Source organism: Rissa tridactyla, chromosome 3, assembly GCF_028500815.1.
Source record: "Rissa tridactyla isolate bRisTri1 chromosome 3, bRisTri1.patW.cur.20221130, whole genome shotgun sequence".
Classification (NCBI taxonomy): Eukaryota; Metazoa; Chordata; class Aves; order Charadriiformes; family Laridae; genus Rissa; species Rissa tridactyla.
This window is the reverse complement of record NC_071468.1, coordinates 78,698,157-78,715,139: the sequence shown is the minus strand read 5'-3', so window position 1 is coordinate 78,715,139 and position 16,983 is coordinate 78,698,157. Positions and strand designations below refer to the sequence as shown.

Sequence of the window (16,983 nt, the reverse complement as noted above, 5' to 3'; positions counted from 1 at the left end):
ACTTCATAAAAAGAAATCCCCAGACTGTTGAAAAAAACCCCATTTTTTTAAATGGCAAATGTGCACAATAACTAGTCTCCATGACTGCAACAAAAGCTGGATTCCGTGGAAAAAAAGGACAATTTTGTGATATTAGGGATTTACATTGCTGCCTTGCAACCCATTCATCCACTCCCAAATGAACAGCTAGTAAAACAGCAAGAAGGTTGATATTCTACAGGAATACACTAAGTTGTTTCTACAAAATCAAGAGCATTCATCGTGTTAAAGTGGATGTTATATAGTCCTTGGAAGACAAATATTGCAGATGAAATTACCTCTAAACCATTGTCTCACTGAAGTGGTTAAATAGGCCAATATCTAGTCTAAGTTAAGAGGTGGTAACGAGGCAATTACAGGCAGCTGAAAGAGACTGTTACCTTAGATGCGTTCGCCACTGTAGGGAGTATGTGCTGTAGTTTTCCAGGGAGAGGAAGAAACTCTTTGCAATGAGACAGATATCAGATATAAGAGGATGCATCTTTATGTCTGGCTGCAGCTGACCCAGTTGTGTCCCACAACTGAAAGCGATGTTCTAGTGCTGCCTTAGATCACCCTGCTTAGCTCTCTCCTTTGGGATAGCAGTAACAGCCTGGTGACCAGCACAGACAGCTCACTGGGCACTATTACAGCTGAAAACTAATTGCGGGGCGAAGGGCACACCATCTTCCCCCAGGTCACACCACTGGCAGCACAAGGGAGGGAGAGGACCATGCAGCTTACTAACGTGGTACTGGTCCCTTTGTCAAGCACTCTGGCCTTGTTGCTGAGTTGAGCTAACACCTAATCATCACCAAAGACTTGTCGTCCTTCATCACATTACTCCTTGCCTGTTGCTTCTTGTTTTGCTAGTTGCAAGCTCGTTCAATGAGTTAAATGACTAAAAAAATATAAATAGTTGTGCTGCAAAATAAGGTTTTCTCTTTCACTGCCTGAACAAGCTCACTGTGCAGGCAGAGGAGTGCCGCTACGTACAAGGCAGCAGCAGAGAGGGAGGCTTAAGAGGAGCAACAACATTTTTCATTAGCAATGAGCCATAAGATAAGCTTGACCGCAGTAAAACTGCACCCTCCCATTTCTCCCTCCTCCTCCATCAGCATGTCTCCACCTTCATGCTTGGTTTGGTATTTGCCTGAGTGACTAGTAAAGCTGCTTAAATTAATTAATGTAGAAGAAAACTAGTTTCTCCCTATTTTACAAGCTCACCATCCCCCCCGCCCCGTTACAAATTAGCGAGTACAATTACTTAACCACAGGGTCAGACAAACGAAGATGCTGACTGATCCAACAGGAGGGTCAGTGTTTGGTAATCCAGGAGCATGAGATACCTATCTGATGGGACATCTACCCTTTCCATGACTGCAGCTGCTTAGTCTAGCTCCACTGGTCTCATCAAACTACTCCCTCCAGTACTCAAAATGCCCAGGGGAATGGGCAAGGCAGATTTTTATTAAAGACAGCACTTTACACCAGGAGGAGAGTTTGCTTGAATGAACACAATTTGAAGAGTAAAGCATATCTCGGCAAAGATTCTGTCTTCCTGAAAGTGTGATGAATACATCTACAAGTCTGTCTGGCCAGACATATGGACATGCATTTCCAATCCAAACTCTGTGTATGTAGATTAAGCATAACTCTTCTGTTTCTTCATGTCTGTCTTTTGTTTACATGTATGACTACCAAGTATTACGGAAGGTATATGCGTGCAGCTTTCACCTGGCCTGAATGTAGGATGGATGATTCTGCAGTAACTGGTTAGACGTTCAAAAGCATGGGGAACTACGTACCGAGGGCCCCAAGCAGTGCTCACTTACTTGCAGCATGTTCTCTGTACACGTGTAACAGAGCACACTCTTGCAGAAGCTGAATGAGCCAGGCTGAGAGCTGTTGTCTAAGCATCAGAAGAGGATGTTCCAGTGACCAGTGGTAAGCAAAAAAGTGGTTTAGCATGCAGCATAGATATGGGAAAGTGTACTTGGTCATGAAGGACCCACACTGTATCTTCTGGAAGAATAATAAAGATATCCCACCTAGATGGAACAACATAATGCCTCCCAAGTAACTTGTTGCAACACAAAGTCACATGCACCCATTCCCAAGGGACACGAGAAAGTCAGTGACGGCATCAACGAATATACAGCCATAGTTAAAAAAAGCAGATGCCTTACTTAAGTGTATATTGCTAAGGAAATACAGATACGAACTATGTGGTTTCACTACGACAACAGGCATCTGAAAAGGGCACTGCAGGGGCGGATAACTGGATCTTGATAGAGATTTGCACATTTAACCAGCCGTCTGAGAACATGCGTCTTTGAGGAAAGCCATTGAGAAGTGGCATTTGTAGTCCAGGATCCCTTATCCTTAACACCAGAGCCACTGAAGACTTCCACATAAGAATATAATGAGACAGATTTATTATACATGAGAAAAGCATGAGGTTGAAGATCTTGATAGCTTACTGTATACCGCTGCTATAACCTAATCCTTTCCTCTGTCCGTCCTTCCACTAAAACACATTGTTGAAGAGCTATAGATGCTTTTGCCTATATACTTTATACCCGCCAGTTATCCACCATCATGTGATTGCATTACAATAGGAACTGCAGGTAGAGGATTTATAACCTTTATTCAATGGACAATAAAGCCATGCCACACAACAGAAAATCATAATCCTAGAGAGCTGGCCCTTCTGCAATGTTTAGGACAAAAGCAACATAGAATGTACAGACAGAATTTTTAAACAGAATTTTTGGATCCATAGAATATCAAATTCTATGGGATTTGATTATAATTATATCAGTAAGGATCACAGATTAAGCCCTCAATGTTGTCCTGGCCTCTGAACATAGCAAAACATTCATTGGTCTGCTGAGAGCTCTGTGTGTGATGAAGCAAGTTTCTAGCTGAACAATGACAACTACAGCAGAAGAAAAAGCTAATTTGAACAAACTGATGATAACAGCAAGAATGATCACTGAAAGCTTGTTATCAACCTTCTTTCAGACAGAAAGGATAGAGTGGCTGGGAGTCACTGTTTATCAGTTCACGAAATGTGCTCAGTATTTCCTTCTATATTTCATGTTTCATGGAAAGGCCAAACAATCCATTTGTGGCAAATAACCTCTTGACCATGCTGGGTGGAGAGACAGGGCTTAGTGATCAATAAATGGTAGGGGTTTTTTTTATGTAATGTTGTGAAAAAAAGTTTGCACAACGTAAATACTCTTATTCAGCTTCTTCCCATGTTCTCTAGCAGTCAAAATTATCAGGTGAAGATATAAATGTTAATCTCCATAAATTCATATTCCATTCTAACTTGTCAGTTAAGTTTTTTTGCAAGACAGTTTTTCTGGAATGGGGCAGCGCTGAGAATGCTCAGCAACCAAGAGGGTTGTCTCATAATGATGGGACAGGCTTTCTACCCGAAACAGGCATGCCAAATTTCATGATGATACAGAGATTAAGCAGGTAAACTGCTACTCAAGGAAAGATCATGATTTTTCAACTCAGATTTTACTTCGAATTGATTTTTCAGGGAGGTACTAGAAGATAAGCGCATAACGTGTTTGTCTCCAAATCATAATTGGAATGTTAACAAGACCTGAAAAACCCAACAAACCCAGCTAGTCATCTTCAGCCTTAACAACTAGGCCTCCAACTTAGCTACAGGTATGACTTTCTAAATTGAATTAATTTTGGTAGCTGTTCATCAGTTATTTGGAATTCAGTTTGCCTTTCAGGTTAAGATCATAATTTGCTGGATCATTTCAATATGGAAGATTTTTTTAAACAAAGTAAAAACAAAAATCAGAACAAAAATGCCCTTAAATCTAATCTGCTCACAGAAAAACCAGTGTAATTTTGGTTTTGTGATTCCATATATATATAGTAATACCCACAATGAGTATCTACGTGCAAAACTAACTTCAGAGCATATGGTTTTTATGTATCCTTTACATTAGAATTATAAACACTTCCACCTCTTAAACTTGAATGATCAATGCATTCAGTACTACCAGCATGGGAGAAGCATGTTTTCATTGCTGAATACTGGCTCACTAAAGAAAGTCAGATCCATCGGACTTCTATTTAAGAGACTCCTCAGACGCTGAAAATGCATATACTCAAGAGCTTCCAAATTTCAAATACCCTCTACAAGAAGAGATTTTGAAAACTAGGCATTTACTCTGGAGCTTGTCACAGTACTAATCCACAATAGTTTTTATGTTCAATAGAAGACAGATAATCTCATGGTACACAGCGTGCTTCAAACTGGAAAAGACTGTTTCAGGGCCCCAGTGGTATGTTCATAACCTGCCCTGGGAAATGAATGGCAGAGCACAGACCTTCACGCAGACATCTACTTCCACATCAGAATCTAATTTCTTTTTGAATCATGCAATACTCAGCTTGCTCTCAAGCTCTTGCTCTTAGACAGGCAGCTACTGAAAAGAACTCAGGGTTTTTTTTCCCTTTTTCTTCTTCACAGCCACAAATATTTAAGTGTCACTCTAATCTCCAAAGGCAAGAGAGTTTTTTCAAACAATTTGGACTCTCTTTGAAAGTAAGATCTCTTAATCTCTTCACTTATGAATGTCTGAGAGAGGGAATACTGGAGAGGAGATATTACGATATCCCTGAAAGGAATACAACTTTGTTGTGTTTGTACTGAGAAGGCTCTCAGTACCACTCATGCTGCAGATGATGGATGATGACTACTCAATAATAATGGAAAGCTGATGTATTTGCAATTTAAAAAATAAATAAAAGGAAGGAGGCAATATTTATTCCTTTGAGTTAAAAAGTTCAGACACGTCAAGATATATCAAAGATTAGCCCAGAAGAAAGAAATAAAGGACTTTTATGAGCAGAGATTTCTCTATCAGTTTCAAGGCTTCTATTTTACTTCCATTTGGATGATCACTCAAAAGACAGGAGAAGAGAATATATATGCTTTGAGAGAGTTATAGCTTATGTCCTCATGCAGCAGAACACAGCAACAGAAAAACAGGAACCAAAGGTGATCTCCCTCTCATGTGACGCTTTCTCTGATATACACAAAGAAAAGGATAAATACATAATCTAAAAAATAACTTAATTGTGAATACTATTTATAAAGGCAATGTCCAGTCAGACAGTAGCAGCATGAAGATCTCCTTGCTCAAATTAATAGCAAGCTATTTTATTATTTCATTTTATTGCTAATGATTTGCCTCCAATTAAAAAAAAAAATTACTTTGAAAGAAAAACTCTTTGGAATTGTCATTTAAGGGATATGAAACTGTTTTCTTAAAGTAAACACTCTATTGTTGAGGCTTCCACAAATTTTCCAAGACTCAACTGATTTTTTTCTCCCTCTTTGTCAGGGAACTAGGATATAATGTCCTTGTTTCAATATTGATATCTGAAAGTGTTTTTCTCTTTTAAAGTTACTTCAGTCACAGAAAAGTCTTTCAGAAAAGGAAAGCTTTCTCCCTCCCACCACATTCCACTGTCTTGCTGATGTCTACCGTCTCCTTGCAATCCTTTTTCTCTTGTTCGTTTTCATTACAAAGGTTTTGATTCACTTTTTCAGGCTACGCAGCACATACTGACTCATCCCTTTGATGTTACTGTATATAGCACTGTTCATTGTTGTTTGGGGTTTTTTTGTTTTGGTTTGGTTTTTTTTTTGTTTTTTGTTTGTTTTTTAAGAGAGCCTTATAAATTGCCAGAGTAAACTAAAATACAAGAGGCCAGGTAATCCTGTTTTCTACAGGAAGTGGACAAACACCACCTTTGTTTTTCCACCTGCCTTCAAGTCACATACATGCTTTCTTCAGTGTATGGAAAAAAAGAACAACAAAGGAACAAAATAAAGATTCTTACGGTTGATAACTCTGCTTTTAAATTCCTTCTTGCAACCTGTCTCTGCCAGTCTAGTACAAAGCATTTCCAGCTGACAATGACTAAGCAATCAGCAAGCTGTGAACTTCAGTTTTTGCTCAATTTCTATTGCATCTTTCCAAGCCAGTGGTTCTCAAACATTTTACACTAGCTCCTCTTCCTGTATATGTGTCCTCCCACCACCTCCCACTGTTCCCACCAGACACAAACTGCCAGTCTCCAAGCAGCCCAGCACGCAGGCATAAGAGCCCCCACCACTGTCCTCTCTCCTCATACTCCTCGGTACTTCCAACTTACACAAACCTGTGTGTAGCTTCAAGTCAGTGCAATCCCTTCCAACCCAGGTGTGCTTTCTAACTAGCCATCCCTCTCAAGTTTTTGCATTCCAGAAGTCACAGCCACCTTTCACAGTTTCCACATGCCCAGAGGTTATAATGACAGCTACCTCTTCTGCTCCCCATCCTGCTTTATATCCCTCCTTTTTCCCCTCCTTTCTCATACTTCAGCTCCCCCAGGAAAAGGAAAGTGGGGCTCTGCCCAGAGCTCTAAGTCAGTGACTCATAAATCAGCTCTACGCTCCTCACAACAAGAGGACTCTGATTTTCTTATTAGGCTTCCCAGCTGCTACCATAATACAAAATAAAGAAAAAGGTCAGTATTAAGAACAACTTCAACAAGACCAATTGGCCATGTCATGTTGTTTAAGTCCGTAGCCAAGGCTGATTAAAGAGCTTTCATTTATTTTTTGTTGCACACCAATGGATTTGTGCTAAATCCCCTCTTCCCTGCAACAAACCACATGTTCAAAAGAATAAATAGTCAAGGCTGACAATCCAATCAAAAGGAAACAATCTCATTTCTCAAGAAATGGAAAAAACAAAATTATTACCAGGCACAGAAACAGAAAGAGACATGATACAGAAAAAACATTGCTGTTTTTTCATTTGGTGTTGGGGTTTTTTTATGTGTGGGTTTTTTTTTTTTTTGTAAGGCGTACAACATGGTTTGCTAATACAAAATGGATAATGCGTATCCAGCTATTTTGCTGATATGAGGCATTTTCCCATACACGAAGAACAACAGTTAAGCAAAAAGATTAGTAAGAGATGTTTTCTTGTTTGACTGGTTCAACATACAAGCAAACTTGAGTGGTGTCTGTATTCTGGAAGACGAGTTTGATAAAATAGCTACTAAACATTGTGCCTTACAATGCTCAGCTATTGGGAAAATGTGTGTTTGTTTTTAAAGAAATACTTAGCATTAGATCACTTTTAAATATTTGTTATAAAAATCAAAGCTTGAAAATCCTACTTGCAGTTTGGCAAGATAAGTAGGGAAATCTGGAGTCCTGAATGAGGGATGACCTTCTGGACATGAACCCACAGTGCTGTCCTTCCTGACACAATGTACAGCCCTACATCTCTGCTACTGAAATTCCATTCTATTCTAAAAAGAAGCATTCTTGGCACAAATAGCCCACAATGGCCCACTTAAAAACCTAGCAAACAACTTGAATATTTGAGGAAGAAAATGACTCTGTCTGTATATACAGTAAAAAGATTGTGAAAGGGGGAAGGGAAGCATGAAGAACATTTTAGCTAACCTGGGAAGCAGAAGAGATAGTCAGATGCTCCCTTTAATGTTCATGGAAAGAAACAGAAACACTACTGTGTAGATTATCTTCTAGGGAAAACAAACTGACAAGGATTATTACAGAAGATTGCATTGCAAATTCAATTAACCTATGGCTGTTGACAAAATATCATGAGTAATCACATCAAGGGGGAAGAGCTGACACAAAGTTTCAAGTTAGAAATAAGCAAGTCAAATCCTTTAAATTTCTTAACCATTTAGAAATAGTCCACTCTCGTTTATTAGCTGTGATCTCCACTCAGAGTCAAGGTGATTTCCTGCCCAGCACCGGCAAGTTAACTTCCACTCGTCCATAGTTACTGAAACTCTATCAATAACCAATGAATGCGCAAGATACGACTGCCCTCAGTACAACAGAACTAATAAAATGTCATGCTTGCACAGAGTTTTTAATAATATCATTATCTCCTCACTTAACCACTTAAAGGGAGTACAGGCAAAGAGAAGCCACAACTCACGCTGTGCAGGATGTTAATGAAATGCATTAAGTCAACATTACAAAAGCAACGATAAAGTAGCAAATACTGGTCAAACCATGTTTCACAAAAGATAACTTGTGAGAAAGTTAAGCCAAAGGTTCTGTCTACATCAAAGGAATTTACTTTGGATTGGCTGACACCTAGAATACTGTACTGAAATGCAGAGAAGTGACAGAGATCCCAGCAGATGTTTTCCCTACTTTTTAGATTCTAGTTTGATTAAAATATATAATATCTAAGTTAAAAGCTCAGCCGAAGGCAAAGTATGGAGTGAATACAGAGTCTCATCCCAAAAGACAACGTCCACAATCAAAGCACAGACGGTATGTGTTCTCCACACTATGACATCATGGAAAAACACCACCTCCCTGCATATTTCATGATGCCTCAAGAGGTGGTTACCTATTGAACACAGAGTGCCTACACCCCATGTAGTTTCGAAAACCTTGTCCCTCTCACCTCAACACTGCCTATTTCTTAATTTCAGAAGCTCAGTAGGCAGGTTATCATGCATTCTTTTCTGTGGTCCCTGTCTCTGTTTGAATTTTACAGAATGGAAATGTAGTTCAGGACTGCAGGTTCCATGCGGTAGCAAAGAATCTGAAAGATAAACATTGAAATATTTCAGTGTTGTCATGTCCAGATCACATTACAGATCCATCCAGTATGGGACACAACATGGAAATATACATTATGTTCCTTATTTGTAAGGCCCAGTACAGTAATCCTTCTTCACTAGCATAATCATTGAAGATGACTTCCATTCTTGCATATGGAAGCATCACAATCAGTGAAAAAACGGAAAGTATTTAAAACAAAGATAACTAAAGATAAGTGAGCTAAAACTTAAGTCAGGCACCTCAAAACAACAAGGTATTTTGATTTAGTATCACTGCCTACCAGGCTCTTGGTCAGAAAACAAGACTAGTGGGGTAAAGAAAAGCTTAAAGCAGCCACAAAAAAAATCCCAACACTGTCTGGGATGAGAGACAGAGGAACAGCAACTGCTGCTTTGGAAAGCAAGGCATTATGCCTACTACTTGTAGATTGCTAGCAAAAAGGGGTGAACATGAAAGGGGAGACCTTGTAGCAGCCTTCCAGTACCTAAAGGGGGCCTACAGGAAGGATGGGGAGGGACTCTTTATCAGGGAGCATACTGATAGGACAAGGGGTAACAGCTTCAAACTAAAAGAGGGGAGAATTAGATTGGATATCAGGAAGAAATTCTTTACTGTGAGGGTGGTGAGGCACTGGAACAGGTTGCCCAGGGAAGCTGTGGATGCCTCATCCCTCGAAGTGTTCAAGGCCAGGCTGGATGGGGCTTTGAGCAGCCTGGTCTAGTGGGAGGTGTCCCTGCCCATGACAGGGGGGTTGGGACTAGATGATCTTTAAGGTCCCTTCCAACCCAAACCATTCTGTGACTTCATTTCATTCTGTTCCAGTTCTTGCTAATTCCTGTGGGACAATCTGGGTCTTCCCTTTCAGACTCTAAGATGGAAAAGCTGCAGATGTACTTATTTATTTGTGTTGTCAAGATATCCAATAAAAACAGCATAGGCATGTAATTGAGCATAAATATGGAAAGAGGTCAGAATTTAAGGAGGCAAAAAAAGGTTTTAGAGCTTTCTTTTTTCAATTGGATATGCTTATCCCATTCAACTGATCTTTTCAAAACAGCCAGAAACTAATGAATTTAATTTGAAATTAAAAAGGAAGTCTTGTTCTTGCCATAAAAACATTCTACATGTAAATAAAAGTAAAAAAGGAAGACTACGTATTCCTTCCATCTGCTGGGGAAAGACATATCTGAACTCCTGTAAGCCTGTTATGAGCTATATTGTGTTGCTCAATAATTCCCACAGTAGCTGACTCATCCCTGAATTCACAGTCATCTTCTGAGTTCTGTCAGGCAGATATTTGATAAGTGTTTTTCACTTCCACACATGAAACATACTGTTTCATTTTGCATTCCTGTCCCTTCTTTGTTTTCCCCAGATAGATCCCCCCTGCCCTACTTTTCCACTCTATCCTGCAAATTTAAGCAAAATAATTCATCCAGATACTGTGTTGCTTGAGGGAAAAAATTATTTTTTTTTTTTGTCTTTCAGATCAACAAAACAAAACTTTACTCTGAGCAAGGAGATGTCTTAACGTATAGGTAAAAAAAATTCAAAATACCACATTTCATATATACACTAAGTTAGAAACAAATCCCACAAATGAGCTGGCCACCTTCAATTCTAACGATCCTCCCTAAGTACAGCATATTTACTCTACTGCAATGAGAAACTGCAGTGTAAGTTTCTAAACTATAACTTTATACCATAAATAAATTCAGAAGTATGGGAAATTAGTTGATACAAGACTTGAAATATTCTACACATGACAGAGAAAACTTAAATTTGTATATACTCATATGAAATCTGCCACCCCCACCCCCCCCCAATTATATCCAGTGTAATACTGCCATGTTGCATGGAATTTTCCAATTTTTTTCTTAAGGCCTTCTTAAAATAGGAGAACGATAAAAACAATTACTATTTCTAAATAAGCTGTACAGCACACCATCAAAGGGATCCAAACTATGAATCATTTCATGGCAACACAAATGTCTTTCACTTAACACAAGGGCCTCAACCTAGAAACCAGAACATTACTATTCAGTACGAGAAGAGCTAGCAACATATGCCTATAAAATGTTTGGGATAGGAATAGTTTAATACCTTGATCCCTTTGTAGTTAAGGGAAGGCCTAGCTTTTGTTTTTGCCCCGGCTAGACAAGAGAAGTCAGATCTGCCTATTCATCCTCCCTGCTACAGCCAGGATGCTGCCGTAGAGCAACATATTCAGTACATCGAGCATGTGAGCTTCTACAGCGTGGCTTTAGTCTTTACGTACACGCACATGCAGTTATTTTTACCCGCTGCTCAAACAGCATTTAAGTTCTCATGTATCTCAAAGAAATTTAACAGGAAAAAGGACAGTCCTATGACCAGCCTCTATTAGCGGCAAGAAATAAGCCACCAATTTTTCAATATAGTAGATCAGGACACACTTGGACCTACGCCTGATGCAACTTTTTGGTCATATTTTGTTATCTTGTCCTGACGTCCTTTCTACTGAAAGACACATTATGCAGAGTTTTCTAATGCAAACTTTGCCACAAGTACAAAAGAAGATAAAGTTTTTTTAGGGAACACATACATACACACCCACTCTTTCAATGTACCCTGCTATTTTCACCCTTTCCTCTACAAATTTACATCTAACCTACAGGACTTTCTCCTCTTCTAGCTTTTGGCTATTACAGTTCCTAACATGAAAGAGAGATGCTTTCACACCTCCCATCTCCAAGAAATTCCTTCTGCTTTTCCAGAAGCAGGAAGTGTTAATAACAACATTTACTTTTAGTTTTCATAACTCATTTTCTTTGCTTTTGAACCACCAAAATATACTCAGGTGTAAATCAGTAATTGCACTAGTTTTTCAAAACTCAAATTATCCTACATTACTTCTCTTAAATCATGAAATATGGATAATTATCTCCCAGCAAAAAGATAAGCTTCTTGTCCTGGTTCTGGCAGGGATAGGGTTAATTTTTCCTGGTATTCCATGCCATGTGAGCCATGCCTGCCCTGAGCTGCCAGGGGAGGGAGCAGGAAGTCGCTGTTTGGAGGGGGCGTCTGGGAGTGGCGGTTGGCAGTTCCTTCTATATTCTTCTGTCGGTGTTATTGTTGTTGTTTGCTTGTTCCCTTTGTTGTTCTGTTAAACTGCCTTTGTCTCAATCCAAGAGTTTTGCCTTTTTCTTCTGATTCTTCCCGTATTGGGAAGGCCCGAGTGAGCGGCACATGGTTCTTTGTTGCCGTCTGAGGCCAAACCACGACACTTCTCTATCTTGGGAATAAACTATTCATCTATAACCATAAGGAATTGCACATTTCACAGACATCCCTGCAGTTTTCCTGCAGACAACCACCTGGCATTTTGGCAGTCAGTACTGAGGTTGCAACACTGAACTTCATGACTTCTTCACGGCCATCTGTTAGCAAGGGGGCCAAACAAGCAGCCTTTATCATTGTAACCATCATCTCCAAGAGACAGTAACAGAACTACAGTTCACTTGATAAGGCCTCAGTACATCAGACAGAAAAGGAATTCACTCCTCAGTGCTTGTATATCTCGACTATGAGAATGTGTTTTTTTAAATTAAAATTGTTTGAACAACTAAGAAATTTTATTTCCCCCTGTCAAAGGAAAATAATGCACTACTAGGAATCAAAAATCAAGAAATGTGTCCCTAAGTTATTTAATATGACATTTTGAAATAGGTTTTTCGGGTAGTAAGTCACAGATGAGAATCAGTTCTTAGCATTTTTGTGCAATTCTAGAGTAACAGAAAATTTGTTAACTCACATGTAGCATTTCAAACTATGTAGTGGTATGTTTACCTTCCGACAAAGCATTTTAAAAAATTAGAAGTTTACAATTACACAGTTCAATAACTACATGGTTGAAACATTTTTATAAACAGTATATGAATATGATATAGAACAGCTTTAAAAAGAATCTGTTGAAGCATGTCATTCTATAATTAAGGTTTTGCCACAAACTTCGTAAGAATTAGAATCCCATACATTAATTTTTGCTTAGCTGTTGCATTTACTCCCTCACGAAAAAATATGTGGTATAAGTAATGGATGCTATGTAAGATATTACTGCCTGTTACCTTTCAAAAAGGCCTCATTACCTTTTGTGTTTGATGCCCTCTGAATAAGTTCAGAGAATTTGAGACTTGAAAGATCTAAAGCATACAAAAAAATATTTCTAAAGAATTAGTGTATTCTTGGACAGCCTGGATTAAAAGAGCAAGTAAGGAAGACAAAAAACGTGCCTGAAAATCTAATTACTTATCTATATCAAGTACCATCTAGGACAGTGGAAAAACACTAGCTATCCTACTTTCCTTTAAATTTTTTTCAAAACTAAGACGAGGTATTCTGAACACTAGAATGGATTTTTGAACAAACAGATCATTGTAAACAAGTCAAGTAAAAAGGCTCAGATTAAACATTCGATAGTTCTGAAGGAGGAAAATAGTAAGATGTATCTTAGATGTCACCAAAGATGTAAGGTCTACTCAGAAACAAAGTCTTCTGTTCTAAAAGACAGAAAGATAATGCAATATATTTCAGAAGTACAAATACTTTTCCAAGACACTTGATTCTCTTAACACTTCCTAACAAGTGGTATGGTTTGATACTTACATAGACCCTTGTACTGGACACTGCATTCTACTGGCAGCATAACATGAGCCAGTATTTTTGTATCTCATGGTTTTGCTAAGAATGTACTTCTGTTATACATAATTCTCTAAGCATCACTTAATCTTAACGCATCTGAACATACCTTGAGCTATTACTGAGCAGTCTGTACAAACTGGCAGTCAAATACAAGTCTTAAGTCAAGATACAGACTTGCCATTAAACTCTTTTATTCTAAAGTTGCATATTTACTTGTCTAATAGTTTAAATAATGAAATTTGTCATTCATTTGTCCTAACTTCACAAGCAACTTCTTCTATACATGCTGTCCCAGAAAATTAGAAGTTGAACTGAAATTACACCTCTCACGGTCTAGACTGATAGAGCCAAGAATTAAGCTTATACATCTATTACTGCTTGCTCAACTTACTGCCTCTGACCACCAAAGGCTGAAGGACCAGTGGTTCAGGGTGCTTACATGGATCTTTGCATGGAAGATCAACACTAGGAAACATCCCGGATGTTTACCATTAGGCCTGTGCTTATTAACGTGGAGGTAGAAAGACATGGGTAAAGATAAGAGTCTTTGTACTGAAAAATGCATTTGGCAACTTAGTGAGGTAAATATGGAGAGTTCCTAAGTTTTTAAATATTTGTGCAAGCAAATGTTTACACCTAGATCTTTCCTCTTATAGGCAAAAAGGGAGAATTTGGAGGGATGGAACAACTCCCACCCAACAACAAACAAATAGGAAGGCAAGTCAAAGACTGGTTCAGAGAAAAAAGTTTTTTAAAGAAGCATTTCCAAGCCCGGAAAAGGTTAAACTGTAGGTTTACCTTATACCAGGTAGTACAAAATAGAAGCTTCATTATCTCATCCATGGTCTTTCAAGGCTCGATGCTAGTATTCTCTTCAAGGTTGTCCAGTGTATCTATAAATGGGAGGGTGAATATGGGAAGAAAGCTATGCTTTTTATGTATTCTATCTCTAGCTGGAAAATGTCAACTTGTATGACAATGCAATTTATCTTTTATGAAAATGCTTCACTGTACTAAACAGTTCGATCTACACAGTTTTATGTTTGTAATAAAGTTGCATGGAAAGCATGTGTAATAATTTTGACCAGACCTGCCATTTTCTGCATTCAAGAGAACATTAAACAACTACTCAGTTGTCCAAGACAAGTCTAGAAGTAACTAAGCAACATCCTTTATAAAAGGAGAGAGTGACATGTCCACAAAACAAAAGTAATAATGCCTCAGAAAGGAGTATAAAAGTGTTAACTGTCATCACTAACACTTAACTCACCAAAATTCAAAATATTGTACTAAGGCTTGTTGATGAACTAAAAGACCACACAACCACATAGTGTAACAAGGGCAGGGAGAAACAGAACTATATACCCCATGTTGCAGAGCTGCTATCAGTTCTCATCACACTCATAAAACTAAAATATTCTGTTTATGGGCAAGAGAACAAGTTTCTTGAGATCCACTATTTAAAAAGGAGCTACTGCGGTATTTATTCTGTTTCTGAAGTTTTTGAAGACAGAAGATGCAAAGCATCAAGAAGAGCTAAATGGTGTTCTACACAAAGCACACATTGAGGAAGAGATTTCAATAATCCAATACTCTGGAAATAAAAAAATCACCGATCAGTAAAACAACGAACTATGCCAACCATTAACAGCAGCCATATGGACCAAAGTACCATACTTTCAGCCCACATCATTGAGGCTAAAAAGCCAAACACACAAAAGCCAAAGGCTAATCCAACTAGAAGGCAAGGAAGGAGAATTAATCCCATAAATTCTGCATTAGAAGAAAAAAAAAAAGAGAGGAGGTTAATCAATACACATTTAAATAAATATATATTTAAGCATAAATATAGTATTTCAAGTCTTACACTATCTTAAAATTAAGCAAAACTTACAAAGTAAGAGAACACATACCTGATATACCCTGAGACTCTGTCTGTAGATCACAGTACCACAGTCTGTTCACTGGATCACACCCTTCTCGAATAGACAGCAAGACATATCGACCATCATCCGATACCTGTACGAAGTTACAGAAAAATCAAAGACAGTTCATCCTCTGGAAAAAAAAAAATGCGACTTGAAAAGTTAATCCCTAAACCCCTAGCAAAAAGTAAATTGATGCTACAGTTAGTTGAGTGAACAGATGCATATGTAATATGAGAACTCGCCAAGAACCCACATTCATTGCTTACATCAACAAATAACATAACTATAGTTTGCTGACATTTCAGGAGATCAAAACTGAACAGCATTATCTGTTTAATTCCACCATGAATTAAAAAAACAAAGTTTACCTTGCCACATAAACACAATAAAACAACTAATGTAACAGCCCTAACCTGAAATTTCAGTAACTAAGAATGGACTCAGTATAAACAGTCTAAAACTACAACCTGCTGGCAAGAAGGAAAGAAAAAACAAACAAACAAACAAACCCACCCCAACAAAACCAACAAAAATCACAAGCCACATTAAAAATATCTCACAGTCAACGCCTTCAAAATGGAGAAGTTTAACTGAATCCACCGTGTTAAATATAAAGCACTGTTTAGTCCTGTGATCAACTGGATTGCCAGGCTCTCACTGAACTACAGTGCTCAAAAAGAACCCTCCTACATCAATGAAAACATAGTTTTATGTAGCTCAGTAGAAATTTCTCAAAAAATACATCTGGTGATACAGGTGCCCAGTTTCTGTCTAGTCACCGATTATAATGTCGGCATTCAAATCCAACGTTAAATTGTAGAAAAGTATTTCCTAACTTAGGCATTCTTGTAAATACACAAGGGAGTGACCAGTGGCTTTTGTCCAAAAAAAAAAAAAAAAAAAAAAAACAAAACCAAACCCCTAAACTAGTTTATTGTGAAGATGGCATCAAAACTTCTGAACTTTCAAGTTCCTTTATCAAGATATCAATTCCATGCAAAAGGAAATTTACCTCCCCTCCACCAAATCCTATGGAAATAAATGGAGCCCTGCAGTGACACATATCTCATTGAAAATCAGTAATTTGGGATATACTTATTAACTCAGGTATTTTAAAAGATGCAGAGATGTGCCAGGAATGCACTTGCTCATCAATCAAAGGAAAAACCGTGCTGCTGAAATTGCTAATATTTAAGTGAAGGAGGCATTTATCTCAAGTCAAGTCTTCATTTTGATTCCAGTGTAAGCTCTCTTTTTTTACTGTGTAACCTGTCAGCTAAACTGAACCTATAGAAAAAAGTTTCTTGCCAGCTTCTTAAAATGGGCCCTCAGTGCATCCTGCAAGTCTACGTAAACTGACTGCCGCCTCCTCTGCACAAGGAGGGCTCTTCACCATGCTTCCTCTCTCCAGCAACTCCAACACGGTCAGTGTTTGAGCCTGTGACTATCCTAGATATGACAAAATCCAGGTTCAGCAAACAACTCTAGGTTCACTGTCTTGGCGAATTAAGCCCTTTAAGATCATTTTACTGATGTATGCACACCTTTATGCAGGCCACCACAGTAGTATGCAGGGAGCAGTAGAGTTTAATCAGAACAATACCTGTTGTTTGAATGGGAAAAGCAAAATTTAGTTGCTCACAATGGCAGGGCAGTGAAAACCATCAAGTCGACACTTGACATACAGCAAATATG

General features: G+C 38.4%; 1 protein-coding gene across 2 annotated transcripts in view; it reads right to left on the bottom strand.

Moving 5' to 3' along the window:
- PREP (prolyl endopeptidase) overlaps positions 1-16,983 on the bottom strand; it is a 96,008-nt gene that overhangs the window by 52,246 nt on the left and 26,779 nt on the right. For both annotated transcript variants that reach the window (XM_054194061.1, XM_054194062.1), the window contains one exon: positions 15,274-15,379. In XM_054194061.1, the coding sequence (XP_054050036.1) occupies positions 15,274-15,379 (106 nt within the window). The remainder of the gene's footprint in view (positions 1-15,273; positions 15,380-16,983) is intronic.